Source organism: Nylanderia fulva, unplaced genomic scaffold, assembly GCF_048542155.1.
Source record: "Nylanderia fulva isolate GAGA-0341 unplaced genomic scaffold, ASM4854215v1 Scaffold27, whole genome shotgun sequence".
NCBI classification, from domain to species: Eukaryota; Metazoa; Arthropoda; class Insecta; order Hymenoptera; family Formicidae; genus Nylanderia; species Nylanderia fulva.
The window spans coordinates 1,091,447-1,109,535 of record NW_028190336.1 but is presented as its reverse complement, the minus strand read 5'-3'; the positions used below and the strand labels follow the sequence as shown (position 1 = coordinate 1,109,535).

Here is an 18,089-nt window from a genome sequence, read left to right as displayed (position 1 = left end):
ATTAAATATAAATATGATATAATAAGAAAATATTATTTCCTACTTCGATTAAACTTAACCTTTTACCATAAAAATAAATAATTTTTCTGAGTCATGAATTAAAAAGATAAAACTTATCAAGAAATATATAAGATTTTAAATGTCAAGATAAACATTGTATTTGTCATAATAATGATCGAAAATAACATGATATATAATCTATGCATATCTATGTATTATTATCATCGTTATCACAAAATATATTGGAGTATTAACACTTCTTCTTTTTATCTCGTATTTTAAGAATATAATAGCACATTCTGTGATTTCTTAGTTATTATTTCTAATAATATCACTTCATTTATCTGTAAGTAATCTAATAATATCATTCCATTTATCTGTAATTAGTCTAATAATATCACTCCATTTATCTGTCTGAGACAGCCATCTTATAATGACAGATAAATGGAGTTATATTATTAAAAATAATAACTCAAAGATCACAGAATGTGATACTGTATTCTAAAATACCAAATAAAAAAATATTAATAGCTACAGTAATAATTACATTATAAAGTTCACAATCATATTAAATGATTCAAGAAACTGTATCCGCTGCTTGAGTATCATATACAAGTAAATAACATACAACAACAATACATATATATGTGTGTGTGTATATATTTTGCAAAATTTCAATATATTAATATTATACACAAATATAAAGAGAAAACAAAGGAAACAGATTTGTCAAATTTACAAAGCCTTTATAATTAGTGTAAATTCTATACGATGACACTACATATTGACTCGACTGTTAAGGTTCGCTTCCACTCGATCGTTTTCGAACAGACTGTATCTCTAACGAGTTCTCCTATCTTTATCTTTTTAACGCTTACGCACTCGGTTCCACGCCTAAGTCCTTCAGTCTCGGCGCCTTCGTCGCCGTCATTCAAGCCAATTTCGTGAAGCGCCGGCATCTGGATAATTAGTTGGATTCCTTTTTCCGAACAGACGCGACGATTCCACCAGCTGATCACGTGCTTGACTCGCGTTAATGAGGCAAACGTTCGCGAGGTCAACATTACTGGCTCGGGTCAATCAACGGGAGTGACGATGAGATTCGCGAAGATGCCAAATGCTTCTGACGTACGCTGAGCGACAACTAACTTGCAACGAGGGTTCAAGAAGAGGTGGTGGCACTTTAAAGGCTTGCTACCCGTTCGGAGCATCATCATTTTCTCACTCGGATTGCATACGGTTTCGACTGCGCGTTGTTGACGGATCGTAGGTCACCGCAGCACCGGTCTCTTAGTTCATCCACCCCTCCCACGAACCAGTAGACCTCGAAATAACCGGTAAAACGAGAAGGAAAGCATTTCCAGTGCATTGAACGGGGACCAAAATGTCAGAAAGTGTTTAAAATACAAGTAAAGAAAGGTAGGCCCATGCGACACAGAGGCGAGTGAGAAACTAAAAGAGAAAGAAGAGTGAGAGAGAGAGAAGAGTGAAATACATCTGCATATTTCAGACACATTTCTTCAGGCATTGACGCGTTTCATTTACATACGTGGGAAATTTAAGAAAAGGGAGTCGAGATCGCGAGAATCGAAGATCGAACGAGGAATCGTTTGGGTAAGTAAGTTGAGAGTGATTACTTATAATTAGAGATGCTGAGAAGCATATCGGATGAACAATTGTAGGCGCGATAATACATGGAAAAAAATAACTTTGCTGTTGCAGCAAAAACGTCATTACTGTTGTATATTTTACGTAACAGCAATTTAATTTGGCTGTTATAATTGATTTTTAATTTATTTAATGTTACAGCAAAATATATATTTAATTGATAGAATAAAATCATTTTGCTGAGTTAATTTGTTCATATAAACATATTAATTTGCTATTAAAGCAAAATAGTTTATTTCTAGCAAATGTATATCATTTCTACAGTAAAATCAATGGCAGAGTAAAGATAGTTTTTGTCATTATAACAATATAATTTGCAGGATTAGCAAATATACTTTCAACAAATAAAATCATTCTTAATCTCTTTCTAATAAAAGTATTCTTAAAAAATCCATACTAACGAACTACGGTATGTAGCATAAAATATACTGTGACGCTTATAAGTTAATATCGCACAAATACCTAAAGAAATTCTTCGACATTTGATGTGGCAATGTGTACTTTCAATTTTATCAGAAAAGATTTTTGTCATTTAGATAAATCGCATTTTTATTTACAATTGCTCAACCCGCATAATAATCTTCATTTCGCTTAAAAAACTTGTGCGATATGATAATATGTATTAGAAACAAACTTTTATCATATAAAATATAGTTTTTCTACAATAATTCCGATAAACTTCCGGTATGATTATTTTATCATTAGACGCGCCACTTTCTTTATCTCATAAATTCTAAATATAGATAAGGAAATACTGACAGAGGGTGTGTATGAAGTACAAAATCGAATTACTTCCGTTCGATACACTGACGCGATCCGACCATGCGACAATAATTTATTCATGATTACGTAACACCATAAGGCCCTCAACTATTTATCTCTTATCGGTAGGGACGCAAAATTTCTCTTCGTAAAACTATTTATCATATTTCTGAATTAATTAGTCACGAAATTATTAAGTAAAAAGAACACGTTCGCGTAGTAATGAAAACAATAATTTACTGTCCCATGCAAATTATGCGTCTCGACTTACATTTTTTTCCACGGTAGACGTCCTTCGCGAAAGCAAAATTTGTGGACTCTCCTTGAAATGCGATTGCAACTAACATGTATTCGATAAATAAAAAATTCACTTTAATATCGGCTTAATTGGTGGAAACAAAGTTAAAATGTGCCATAAGCATGCAGAGGAATTTATCGTCTATTTCTGTGAAAGTGGTATAAATATTAATACCAATAAAAGCGTTTAAAAAATTCAATCATTTTACTTATTTTCATATTTTAATGATATAGAATGTGACTTTTTTTTAAGACGAAAAATATAGCAAAAATCTTATGATTTGTTTTAGTAATGTAAGATATAGTATAATGCTACAAAAATGTTAGGCTATAACTGATAACTCGGTTTAAAAAAAGATAACTTGTACTTTTACACAAAGCAAATATGATAGCGCGTAAGCAAGTATTGTTATTAATCTTATGTAATTTCATATATGTTCAAATTTCCTACAAGATAATATTTACAATTATCAATATTCAAAAAGAAATATTAGAAGCTAAAAATATCAAAATATGTAAACATAAAAATTTTTGTTTTCGCGATAAAATAAGAACACACAGCGAGTAAATGATTATATAATCGTTATTCGGAAAAGCTTAGTTAATATATAATAAATTTTGTTCCGCATTGATTCATCATTTTATCAAAAACACATATTCGTGCATTAGTCCTTTTTTCAAAAAATTCGTAAAATTTTAAATTATATATGCCTTTATATTTATGATTTATATTCCACAATAATATAAATATACGTTCTCACTTTGAAATTATTTATAGTACAAACCTTAACTGTTTCATGCTGAATCATAAAATTGACGAGATGAAGATAAAACCCAATCGCGAATTTAAACGGACGACAAAAGTCTCTTCCCACGTGGTCCGACTTAATTTAAGTTGAGGGGACTTGAAAGGGAACGAGAGGCGCGGTCGCGTGAGGGCGCAAAGGACAGACAGACTCTCGCAGAAAAATTCTCCCTAAGAGGGGATAAGAGACCATGCCTGCTGATCGCAGTACCCATCAGTAACAAACGCGTCGTATAGAGAATCGGAGCACAGAGTCGCGCACAGGAGTAAGCAGTCCCTGAGAGCTCAACGGATATTTTATCCGTCGTCTTTGTTAACAATCCGATGATACGGTTTCCCTGCATATATTAATATTTCAACACTTGAAGACGAAACCAGACCAAACTGTAACTTTGACATTCTGGATTCTGGAGAGCAGATTTTCGCGCTGACAAGTGAGTCTAATTGTAAGTGAAAAAGAAACTTGATTTTTGAAGTTAACGAATACACGTTAATATAGAAATATCATTAATTTTGTCATTTACATAATGAAACGTACAGAAATATCAATTTCACCTGTACAAATGAAAAAAATTACAATACAAGCGCGGAAAAAGTTCTTCTAGTTTCTTTGCTTCTTCTATTATTCTAGTTATACGCAATAGTGTTTTATACTTTAATCATAATTTATCATTAATTTATTGTCCAATAACCTCTGATGTCAGTATATAATAATCAGATATGTATAATGACGCGTAGATTAGAGATAAAAATTCATAATGTCATGAAAATTTATTGAGATTACATATAATTATCTAAATTTGACGTCTTTTGGCTTTTATATTAAAGGATAAATGAAAAGTAATTTTTAATCTTGTAAATTTTCGTTAAAAATAACAAGACAAATCGATAAATCACTTGCATAGGCAATAGACATTGTTGCATTGACTGAACTTCAGATAACCCTGCACGATTGTTATTTATAAACCGCGAAATGACTTGCTAAAAATTATCATAAGCATAAATGCATTAATAATATAAATCATTATAGTAATATATAGATCGCTAAAATAAACGATTTTCTCTCATCAAGAAACGCAGATGTTAAATTGCTCCATTTATTATAGTTTGAAATCACCTTATTTGTCCCATGTAAATGTAGATGAGATTTTTTTATACATATATATTATTCGTCAAAAATAAATTATATGTTCACTTTGCTTTTATAACTTCCTAAGTTGGTAATTTCAATGAAGAAGACGTTTTCACAAGTTTGACAAGTTTGAACTCTATCAACATAAGATTAAATTATTTTGAATTTCTTATATAATATGTACCTCTACATGTATATCAATAAAATTAAAAACATTTGAAAAGAGATGACATTTCTACATTTATATACATATATAATAATATACATACAAGTATTTTATTCTTATATACTTAATTATATAGTTAATGTACAATATACTTAATTAAAAAAATAATTATTTAAATTGTTGAAATTATATAGTGTGTTTTTTTATATACGGTGAGTAAAGTTTTATGATAATAGTATTTTTATCAAATCTGCTATAAATTTAATTTATGTAAATGATTTTATTACAAAGCAAATTGTACGCATTGCTAATTGCGTTAATTTACTAAATAATACGCTTTGTATACATATATATATGATACATGACATTGCCCTATTATCATTATCATTTACTGTTGTATATTTCAGCTGTTTAATGATTGTAATATATGTACATATTATATACTTAATTAAGTAATTACATTACAATATTAAAATCTTAATCACATAATACAACTTTTACGTTGTTTGGCAAAATTTAATTTATTATCATACACAGATAGATATATGTCAAGATTTAATCATGATATTTTAAATGTTTTTAATAATTCCTTCGATTATACACATATAGGCACACAATCATTAATTATTTTCTTGGACTTAGCATAATTTGTATTTTGTATAATTACTTTTGACATAAATCATGGACTTTATGCGATAATTTAAGTGGCTTTGATTAAAACGAAAAAAATCGTAAAATATGAACAAGCGCTCTATAATTTATTAAAGGTTTTGCGTGCATTTCTTGATGTGCTTCAATTGTTTGATAAAGTCAATTAACAAATAATATATCTAATTTATTAATGTATATAATTTTATTTTCGATCAATAATTTCAAAACGCGTAAATAAATATGATATATGACTACTTTAGCATAAATATATTATATTAATATAAACAATATTTCACAGCTTTTTTTAATATCAGTCAATCATGGTTCGCGTATATATTTCTTATTTATAATAAATTTCATAACAAGTCCATAATAATTTATTTTGTTACAATTGAATTGAAATGTTTAATATTGTCATGGTTGTATAAAAAGAAATCGTAAACAAAAGAGCAAATTAATGTTATATCGATTCGCCTAACAATGTACATGCAAGGTAACGAATGTGTAATCAAAATGTTGTAAAATGAATAAACAGATCTTTTTTGCACTGAAAACTTGAAAAGATAAAGATTTATCTTGCAAGATTTATCTCTCTGCAATTACTGAATTATTTTACTATTTCCATAATTGCGATGCAAGTAATTATTATTGATAAGATTTTTTACTACTAATCTATATTCATTAGCAATACATTTTATAATAAAAAATGTTTATTAGAGTATGCATGTATATGCAATATATATATTTTTATTAGACTTGTATTTACGTCATTATAAAAAGAGGGATAGAGAGATATAAACATAATATTGTTCAATATTCTTTGTACTGAACATTTAGACAAGTATTTATTTTCTGATTATTTTAAATGTAAGCAACAAGTAACTAATTTTTAATTTTTAATTTTTAATTTTTAACTTTTTACATATACTTAAGTGGATTTCTATTTCATAATATAAAATTTTTTAATTCAGTTTATAATTACAAATATTAAAAAACTTGGAGAGGATGGACGATCATTGCCGGACTGATAGCCTTTCGCCGACTAACGATGAGTGATTGGTTTGGAGTAATGTTTAAGTGCCACTCCGAGGTTTTAATAATAATTTTAAAGTATTTATTAATTAGCCGGATGAATTATTTTAATTCGATTTTTGCTTCTAATTGGGACTTTTCGTGTTGAACTATTTTTAATAATTTAAATTTATTGTTAACGTATTTCGCCTTTTAATTTTGACATAATTATTTAATTTATTTTGACTTTGTATTGCGATTTTTTATTAGAATTTTTATTTATTTTTTATTTATTATTATTGTTTTATTGCGCGCTAAAAAAGACTAAGTATAGTTCGAAACGTTTGTAATTGGTTTTTTAAATTAAAATTTTGCCAAGTTTTATAATCATTTTTTTTATTGCTCGTTTTACATGGCCTCGTAATAAGCTATCATTGTGTTTAAATGTAAGTTTGAATTTGTAATGCAAATCATTGTCAATTACATAGTTTAAATTTTTTATCACTAATATAAACGTTTTAATGGTTCATTTTCTAATGAAAAGTTTCTATTATAGCAATAATCTTTATATTCACTGTGTTCATTATATTGCATTTACATCATTAATAAGTAGAGAAACCGAAAGTAGAAGGTATATAGAGAAATTGATATAAAAATATCAATACGTGAAAAATCCACAAAATGTGATAGATTGTTATATATTACGCTCTATTTTCTTGATTAAAATGCATATAATCAATATAATTGCATCACACAAAGAAAGAAAACTCAGATTTACTATTTCTTTTTCTAAGAGGCCTCGAATATGATACCGGACCCGGAAAATTCTAAAGACCTCGTCCTATACGAACCTCACCCAGTCGCTTTGTTCAAATTATCCCATACATTTCCAAAAAGTCTTAAGATGCTCACGGATGAGCTCCAATACCAGTTGACACGCATGAAATCAAGCGTGTCTATATATTCGTGTCGACGCCTACACAGTCTTGGCCGACTAAGGAACGTCACCGAGCATAACAAGCTGAAGGAAACGCGCCACGCATAGGCAACACACACGTGCATGTACATAATACCAGCGTATACTACGAGGCGTAAACTGGCCATCTCTTCTCTCTCTCTCGACCATGTAGCAGATTAGATACGTTTTATCTTGCAGACTGCGAAGCGCGCGGATCGTTGGCCGAGAAGTCAAGAGAGTGAGAGAAGTGATCGAAGGGGCCGACTACTGGGAGTCCAGGGTGCACATGCTGCAAAGACGAGGATCAGTGTTTGCGGAGACACGCGCGTCGCTATGAGACCGTGGACGAATAAGTCGCTCGGCCTCGGCATTTTAGGGCTCTTACTGGTGGCCCTTGGGATCTCTCTTTGCTTCTTACGGCCGCTATTCTTTCACCATATACTTCAAAAAGTGAGTGCGGACGCGACAATTGCTTTCATCCGTGATAAATAATCGATAATAATATATATATTTTTTAAAGATCGCCTTATTTCATAAAGTGATAAGACTCGTGACTCTAATCAAGATTCTGTGTAACGTTAATCATTAGCTTTCTCTCTCGTTAGATCGCGCTAGTGTGTATTTACTTATTCGATTTCCACTCTAAACCTTGATAAACTGAATTCGAAGCGAGTTTGTACAACGCAAAATCCTCCATGTGTAATAAATAGCACATGAAAAGTTCAACTCTACTTATCTCTGTGATACAGATGTGAATTGCCACAGTATCATCGTTAAATTGTAATAAATTTTAAGTGATTTTTGAAAAACACATTTAGATAATGAAAAATAAAATATTTATTAAGGCGCAATCAAAAGAGACTCCCCACTTGAATTGACATTAAAGATAACATGCATATTACAATTTATAATTTAATAATTATTAAGTTAACATGTAAGTTACATATCAATTCTAACATGGCTTTTAAAAAAATTTATTAAAAAGAAATTTCCTAAAAAAAATTATTAATTTAAATATTACAAAACGTAGAGAATAGAAATATGCTGATTGAATATAATTAGTATGGCAAAATATGCATAATAAATTCTTGACCGGTTTAAGTGCGATATGGATGTAGGATATCGCTTCCTCTTTGAGACTTGTCATGCTCATATTTTTATTTTATATATGTATGTACATATGTATTGTATATCGATATACAGACACTACCGCTCAAAAGTATTTGCCCACCTAGCAAACTGTGTTTAAATGACTATAAATAAATAAAATTTGTCTATTACTCTTTCCGGCCTTATAAAGCCCGACAATTATGCCTCTCTTCTCTTCAGATAATTCCTTTCTTTGACCATTTTAATTATCACGTGGAAGAAAAAAGAACAGAAAACTATTTTTGCAAAATATGCGTTGAAAGATGATGTAACTGAGGCAAATCTATATTCGCTACATTCTAAAATATCATCATAAAATAATTACTTGAAACACGCGTCTCTATAGAAAAACTTAAAAGTACTCATTCTAAGAAGAGTCATAAATACCTTATTTAACTTTGTAGCTATCTTTTAGTAACTATGAAGTGATATTTATAATATAGTTTTTAAGAACGACTTTCCGTTAGCGCATAAACAATAAACATCGATGAAAGGCAATAGACACAATTTAGTTTTCGTCTTAAAGTAAGGGTGAGCAAATACTTTTGCGCGGTAGTGTATATAGATACAATCAGTGGGAGAATAGCCTTGCTTTCTTGGGTTATCATTCAACAATAATATCTTTTAAAATTCTTTTACTCCTTTTACTTATTGTTAGTAAAGCAAGACATAATGTCGACATAAAAAATTGTCATCGACTTTTGAACGATGATTAATCACACTTACTGCTCAAACTTTTCCGAAGGGAACCGAGCACGTGTGAGTCGCGTGTTGTTTTCATTCGTGATCACACAAAATGAATCACACCCATGTGCACAATAATACCACGCATCCGACCATTCGTATGCAAAGAATCGTGTATATATAAGTGTATATAAAATCACTTGAACTAGTCTATATACTCCGCATTTATAGACTGGAGTCTCGGCGCTAGTCCCGAGCCCGATTGGAAAAGTGGCTGATTGTCCCATCAATTGGCGCGTTTCTCTGTGCATTGCAACCCGTTACTAAAACGATTTCACGTCACGGACAACACCGGTACTAAGATTATTCGCGAGCGAATAATCTTAGTACTGAATAAAAATAGGAATCACTGCGTATCTCGCTTCTTTCGCCTCCTCTGTCCTCTGTGTCATTTTCAAGATCGCGAAGATTACTGACAACTGCGCGGGTAGATTCTTATTCGAGATTATCTCGCTGCCACAGCTGCGGATCACGCCTTATTGAATGATCGGTTTAATAATTAATCAACTTTCTGACGCTTTAATAGCCTCCTAATCTCTCAGTCCGATCGTGTCAACGATACGATGTCAATGGCAATTTATTATCGTCATAGTACATTAAATTGGAATCGCGAAATTTGTTAACGCGACAATAGCGTTATACATCAGCGATCAATGATTTAATGTTGTTTGCGCAATGATACTTTGCAATGATATTGCGATGACAAATTTTTTTTTCAATTTGTATTGCGTTCACACGCGATGATTTCTACTGTACAATCTGACCGAGCATATTAACTAATGTCAATCGCAGAATCAGATTTAAGTAGCTACTTAAGCGTCGTTGTTAAGCAAAGTTATTGAAAGAATTCTTAACTCTCCTCTTGAAAAAATGAAAATTTTACATAACTTAATGCAAATCAGATAATTAAAATTTTAATTTATTTGCATACACAGGGATTGGCTCTATCGCCGACTTCCAATAGTTTCGAAATATGGAAAGACACTAGCATATTACCGCCGATGTACTTCAAGATATACATCTTTAATTGGACCAATCCGGAGGAACTTGGTATAAAGAAGCCGCGTTTGGAACAGCTTGGTCCTTATTCCTTTAGGTAAGAGTAACCTTCATTCATGATAAACGATTATTACACTCGATCATGAACGAGATATTCGAAACGAGTACAAAATAAGAAGGCACTCCCTTATATCGATGAGACTCAAGATCAACTTTCACTTGTGCATTAATCCGTTTTAAAAATTTCGCCATATATAGATTCTTTTTTTATCAATTAAAATCGCGGAATATAAAATTTCGAGATGACGTACTTTACGCATAATCGTCAGATGAAAAATTGCAATCATCCAGTTAATGCATCTCGCATAATCATGTGCAGATTACATTATTAAATCATATATATCGTACACTTATCTCACTATCTTATAAATTATGTATAAATTATTTTAGGTATACGCTGTGGTTTTTTAACAAATGACAAAAAACTGTTTAATTTTTAAACCATAAAATCGTACTAAAAATTAAGTAGCAGTAGACACTTGCTTAATATTGTTATGTTCGTGTGTCGGCCACGGACGTAACAATATTTATTATAGCATAAGATAATTATTTTGAATCAGTATGTAGCATTGTTAAGTGAAATTATAGATCTTCGTGACACAGCAAAAAAATTGAACAATTTTTTCTCAACAGTGTTGAGTAAAACTTATTATTAGCAATACATTATTGATATAAATAAAAGCAAATCATGTAAAAAAATAGCAACGATTTGATATGCACCGTTCGGATATTAATATAAAATTGTATTAATAAAATTTCTGTGAAGTTATAATGCAATAACAAACCTAATAATGACAATTAAGAAGAAATAGTTAACCTTGCTGTATTGACATTTTAATGAACAATAAAACATGCCAGTCCAATTGGCACAAGCGTGGGCGAGAAGTAATTGACTACGTAATTACTTTCTTCTCAGTCGTGCACTTCATAACAAGTGCAAGTTGCAAAGATGCACTTTGCCAATTTGTGTCTTTCGTTTGACTGATGGAATATAATTTAAAAATTTGTCAAATATAACACATTGACTTACAAAAATAATTGATGTTAGTATCTCTAATATAGTTTTAAATTCGTTTATCGTAAAGATATTTTTTATCATAAAATCAACAGTCTATAAATATATAATTATGTTTTTTAAAGAATATAAAAAAATAGCGATAATTTCAACAAATTGTTTCCTTAAAATGATTAATTAAAAAGATTTTATAATCAAAAAGTTACCGCCACAAATAAAATTGAATTTTAACTTTAAAAAAAAGCTTTATTTTTTTATCATTTCAGCCGATTATTATATATATAAAATCTTGATAATTGAGACATGCAAATAAATCTATGGTTTTTCAATGCAAGTTCAAAGAATGAACTCGTCAATTCATGCAAATAGCTAAACTGCTTCTTTTACGGATGTATTATCATTTCAAATAGCACTCTTTTTGTCAAAATTCTTCTACTATCATACTTGCATATCTGATCTTGTGCCAGTTACATGACAAAGATTGCGCCTTTAACAATAAGAGAACATTAGGCATGAAATCGTCATCATTACACACGTACGTCCTGTACGATTGCACAGCAATTGGCCCGTTAATACCAATAAGCAAAATATGTAGGTCAAATGTCTAAACTACGGTCAGATAATCGACTTCAGATGTAATGGCAAACGATGCATGATAGTGATTGCATGATAAATATAATTTATTATTCATACTAATAATTCAATCTCTCTCAATAGTACTTTCTTTTTAATTTATACATTTATAAACAGTATTTGTAAAAAAAAACATTTATAAATAATGTTTGATAGAAAAATCTAATAAATCAAGATGAGATAATAACAACAGAAATTATCAATGTAATTATAATTATAAATTACAGAGAGATAAGGCAAAAGGACAATATTACTTTTCATCATGAAAACAAAACTGTCAGTTACTTGGCGCGACGAATATGGTACTTCGATGCAGAGCAGAGCAATGGAAATCTCAGCGATACCGTCGTCCATTTGGATCCGGTTGTTGCGGTGAGTTTAATTGTATCTTTTAGTTGTATAAATAATATAATAAATTAGTTTGTTGATGTATAAATTATGTTGTTTATATAATATATAAAAAGGATTTGTGTAACAAAACATGTCCGAGTTTCCTTCTCCCGTAACACCTCCCAAATCTAATTCTATCGTGATGTAAAAATAGAACAATGCGAAGAAGCAGAGGTTCTCGCGGCGCGCGAATATTGTCTATTGTCTATTAATATAATATAGCGCTAATATTGTCTATTTGCAGTCGGCAGTGCACAAAGTTCGATACTGGGATTTCGAATGGCAAAAATCTTTATCCTTCCTCTTGGCTGGCAGAAAAATCTACACTATAAGAACAGTGGACGAACTACTACATGCAGGTTACAGCGACCCCTTACTTGCTATGGGCAAGGCGATGGTTGATGATCCTGAAATACCGGCTTTTGATCGTTTCGGTTGGTTCTACATGGTAGGTCGTAGTTAATTATCTTTTGTTTCTCAACAATGTCCAAGAGAATAAGAAATTATCTTGCAATTACTTATATATTCATTTTAATGATCATTCAGTTATCTTCACGCGATTTCAATTTTTTACTAGTTGTTAGCCTTCAACAAATCATATATTGCACAGTCATTCGTTCTGTTTTTTTTTTGAAATCTCGGGAAATCAATGCTTAAACATTTTTTTCGCTTCACCATAAATTTCTCACTCCTTCGCAAGCTTTTTAAACTATTAACGTCAAGGATGATCATCCGAATAACATTGAGGATCGCTATGCGAGCAATGTGCGAACTATTATCAGATTAAATTATACGTCTATTAACACGAAGCACATAGTGCATGGAATTTGAATTGCATGACACTGGACAATAGCGTCACGAATGATAGTAGAGTATTTGCAACTGGGCTTAAATTAGTAATGAATAGAAGAGATCGTACATATACATCTGTAAGTTGCAGCGAATAAAATGCCCGGAAGATATAGATTATGCGTTGCGCATATATTGATGCTACTCAAAAATTGTATTTTGAATAATATAAAAATATATTTTAAATATTTTAATATTTTTAATATTTTACTTAAAAAATTAAGAAAGGCAAATCTTATATTATATTATATTTAATATTTTAAAACAATTACGCGATTATATATTATACAATGAAACAGTTTGATCTTGCAGAGACAATAACAGGTGACTCATCCACTCCGTGATTATTATTGTAGCATCATCTTTGATAAAAGAATTAGAAATGAAACGAAAACATAATTTGTTTTACTAGCAAGTTATTTTTTCCGAATCCTGATATAATTATTAAAAAGTTTAAAATTGCAACAGAATCGATGAAAGTCGTAATTACAATTCTATGAAAACTTGTTACACATATAGAGAAATGGCAGCACAGAGTTCGATGGACATTTCAATGTAGAAACAGGCGAGAACGACATCAGTCAGTTGGGAATCATAAGGAAATGGAATTATAGAGACACAACAAAGTACCATAAGAGCCCTTGCAATGTCATCGAAGGCAGCGCGGGTGAATTTTGGCCACCTGGCAGGACGAAGGATGATATTACTCTGTTTAGCGCAGAACTATGCCGGTTAGTAAAAAATAATATTAATTGTACAAAACAGAGAACAAAGTATAACATTATCAGTAACAAATCAAGCAATATTTAACAAAAACTTGAAGCTTCTGAACTTACTACCATATATTACATAATAATTACATAAACATTATTATATATTACATAATCGTTACATAAACTGTATCTTGTAATTATAGGAGGAAAATTTCTTGTCTTATTTATATTATTATGAGACATTACACACACTCACGCATAAATAAGTGTTCCATCAATCTTCAAGGCATTATTAGAATCTATTTAACATCATTTAAATATTTATCAATTCTTTCCTGAAGCATTGTAATGTGTTTTTTAGGCAATATTTTTTAGCTGTTTGTCAATGTACTATAACCTCTTGACTTTATCTATGTATAAATCTATTTTTTTCAGTCCACTAGTCTTTGAATACGAAGGAATAACTACTCACTTCGATATCGAAGGTTATCGATTCAGCATTGACAAAAAAACCTTAGAAAATGCCACAAAGAGACGTTATCCTCACGATCAAGCGAAATTTTTCGAATCAACCACAACTACCGAGGACTTCTTTGACGCCGAGCATTCGGCTGATATGGGATTCACTACCGAAAGCATCTACAATAATGGTCGTACATCCGAGAACATGGATGAGAATCCCGACAATGATCCGGATGTTATTAATATGGGTAATTGCTACTGTAATGGCGAGTGTACGCCATCGGGTCTGCTAAACATAACAGCGTGTCGTTATGGAGCGCCGGTCTTCATCAGCTTACCTCATTTTCACAAGGCTGATCCGGTTCTTCTCAACGCGGTTGAAGGTCTGAGACCCAACGCGAAGGAGCACAGCTTCTTCATCACTCTAGAACCCGTAAGTGGCATTCGAATTGCTAAACATTGCGAACATTGAATCTACCGCGACATGACAACGGTCAGTCAACTCTGCGCATGCTCTATTATCAAGATACTAATTTTACTATCACCTTTCATCCGGGCTATTCATAGCACGTGATTGTTGCGATAATATGCGCTATTGAAAAAGCAATAGCGTGTATTGCTCGCAGTAATTTCGCACACGCGTTGCATTGTTATATCGTATAATAATTAAGCAGCGTAATTATATAAGAGTCATACAACATGAAAACGCGTTTGATATTTCAGACAACCGGAATTCCTTTGGAAGTAACAGCTACATTTCAAGTTAACATTCATCTACATTCATCGGAGCTTGTGACGTAAGTATGTTTCAAAACAAAGCAATTTATTGAAAGTTATAAAAGTACATAATTATGTATATTCTTATAAAAAAAGAACGATCGTAATAATAAAATTACGATATTAAACTTTATGAATTGAAAAAAAGAAAATGATATGTTTGTTTAGACTCTTCAATAAAGTACCAGACATCTACTTACCAATGATATGGTTCCAATTGAAAATAGAAGTTACTGAGGAAATGGCGTCTAATTTAAAAATATTACTAGCACTTCCAATCGTGATGCTGTGTAGCGGCATAGTTATGACAATTATTGGATTATGCTTAATTGGCGCCGTGGCGCTTCATCTCGGAAGAAAACGACGTATAATTCAAACGGTATGTACATTCATTCTGATTGGTAAAAATTTACAAAGTTTCTTTTCTTTTTTGCCATAAAAGAGAACTATATTTTTCGCATTTTACAGGACGCCACGTCAGAAAAGATGGTCGACAACCCTGACAAGAAAACGGAAATGGTGTACATAGATAAAACAAATAGCAACGACGATAGTAACGTCAAAAGCGATCGCCGTTTGCACGCGAAACCCTAGTATAAAGAGCTTCTTCAGCGAATTATGCTTCCAAAACGGATACGTAAATGGTGTTAGGAAAATGTGTAATGGAAATAAGGCAACTCTGACGTGTGAAGTTAATGTTAACGTGTTGTTATTCAAGTGAATGTTTATGTGCCTTTAGCCCGACAATTCTAGGACGACTGGACACACTGTCCTAAAATATAAATTTGTATTTAACAAAGTGTTGAGCAACACACAAGCCAATAGAATATATTTACATACAATTATTAATAATAATCAGTAAAAAAATTGCAGATAATTATAAAAAGTAAACTTATTATGATTGGAATTATGATATCGAGTACGTTTGATGTCGACAGATTACATTTCGAGTCGATATTCCTTAGCTCGAGTAGGAATAAATTTATTATACGATAGTAGAATGTACAAATAATCATTTTCTCTAATCACGAGCTGCTTGCAATCAAAGTGTAATATTGTATGTGAGACGAAGTGTGAAAGCGAATATACGGAGAGATATTATAGAAAGGTACATACAGATTATTCGAGCAATGATTATGCATCGTACTCTTTATAAAAAAAAGAATACAAACTTCTTTTTAAATTCGAGATCATATTCGCTTTATGAATATCGAATTCATCGTGATTGTTACATTCCTGCATGACGTATAGATGTAAATGGAATGATATTAATCTTGCTAAATTAATTTGGTACGCTAAGACTGACAGAACCGACGTTCGTCTCGAAAAGCTTTAATTATTCTTTATTACTTTTTCTATTGCAAATTATTTTAATTCGGTTATTTTTTATTAGTTTATTACATCTAGTTTATTATTTCTAGCTCATTACAACGTTAAAATTGTAAAATTGTTTTGATTTAAATAATCTGTAAATATATATATCACTCTATGCGATAGATAACTAGAAGATAATTCAAATAACATCAGCATTAAAAGATAGTTGCAACACAGACGAATGAAAGGTAAAAAAAAAGCTTTACAATAACAAACACACTACAACGAAACCGAATTTATCTTTTGCTTGAATTCAAGCAAAATATGACTGTTACTTCCCTTTTGATTCGTTTAGATTTTTAGACATTAATGGGGAGTACGAGAATTGTATACAACGAATTCTGTCAATAAATTAAGGATATATAGCTATAGGAAATATATTATATATATACATACTTATATATATACATACTATTTTATTGCAAATAGCAATATGCTATTCTTGTATAACAGAATATCTGTGATGTGCCTTGGTGTTATAATTGTGATTGTCGCGGGTTTTCGGTACTCTATTTACACAAGTATTTAGATATTGACATCATGCATAATCTCGAGATAACGTCGCGGTTTTTTAACATTTGAATCAATGTAAAAAAATTATCTCTTATCGTGTTAACATAGAATTAGAAAAATTCCAGTATACATGTTTCTTAACATGTGTTTCTTTTGACGTGTTATCATACTTAGCGTGTAGAGTAATAGTGTTATGTGCGTATTGTCCAAAGTTAAGTTACCATACTAATTTTTTGTTAAAATATATACACCTCACAGGATAATATTTATATGACAGAATTTGTGTGATACTCTCTTTTTGAATTATTTCTATTTATGTAGAGCAAGAATAGTCATTTACTAGTGCCAATGACATTTAAACTAAGCGTTATGTGTTCGACAATGAAAGTCTCGGCGAATGTTACCAATTTTAGCGTAATTTTACATCGATGATATGTAAGTGTATTGAACGGTTTTATGTTAAAATACAAATATGTTGGCCATATGATCCCAATTGGACAAAGTTAATTTTATATTGTATTTTAATAAAAGTTACCATTTTTATGTATGTGATTACTATTTTTATTTCATTATAGATTACTTTATTTTAATAAAGATTACCAGATCGTTGACCTCATATGATTAATGGCACTTTTTGAATAATGAAAGAATTTAATGCGGTATTTTTTAATTGAGAAATTTGTTTAAATTTTTTTGTCTTCTATATTTTTTCAACTTTTAATAACACATGCTCACAACACACAGCGCCAGATTTGATTTCTAAAATACCATCAATAGATAACAGGCTCATTCCATATTACTTACTATGAACTGCTAACACGAATTACTGCATTGTCTGTGAAAGTTCTCTTTCATTTCTGAGTATGTTTAGTAGCGCAGCGCTACGAATTTATCCCTAATAATTACACTTACTTGATACATAGGAATATTTATTTTAAACATGAAAAGTTGTGTATCATGC

The 18,089-nt window shown here is 30.9% G+C and overlaps 1 protein-coding gene and 1 long non-coding RNA gene across 5 annotated transcripts in view; one reads left to right on the top strand and one right to left on the bottom strand.

Annotated features, from left to right (window-relative positions):
• LOC146722805 (uncharacterized) overlaps positions 1-18,089 on the bottom strand; it is a 364,804-nt gene that overhangs the window by 259,288 nt on the left and 87,427 nt on the right. The gene's annotated exons all lie outside the window — the stretch shown is intronic.
• LOC114931434 (protein peste) lies at positions 1,340-17,675 on the top strand. Of its 4 annotated transcripts, none has more exons than XM_029303460.2 (11): positions 1,340-1,419; positions 1,511-1,614; positions 7,649-7,900; positions 10,279-10,439; positions 12,278-12,422; positions 12,685-12,888; positions 13,809-14,020; positions 14,438-14,897; positions 15,188-15,261; positions 15,410-15,620; positions 15,710-17,675. In XM_029303460.2, the coding sequence occupies exons 3-11, from the start codon at positions 7,784-7,786 to the stop codon at positions 15,833-15,835; spliced, it is 1,710 nt and encodes a 569-aa protein (XP_029159293.2). In that variant the 5' UTR covers positions 1,340-1,419; positions 1,511-1,614; positions 7,649-7,783; the 3' UTR covers positions 15,836-17,675. The 4 variants fall into 4 exon arrangements, with proteins under 4 accessions (XP_029159293.2, XP_085339906.1, XP_085339905.1 ...); XM_085483780.1 differs by lacking the exon at positions 1,340-1,419 and adding an exon at positions 3,506-3,966 and having other exon boundaries at positions 1,569-1,614; XM_085483779.1 differs by lacking the exon at positions 1,340-1,419 and adding an exon at positions 3,506-3,978 and having other exon boundaries at positions 1,569-1,614.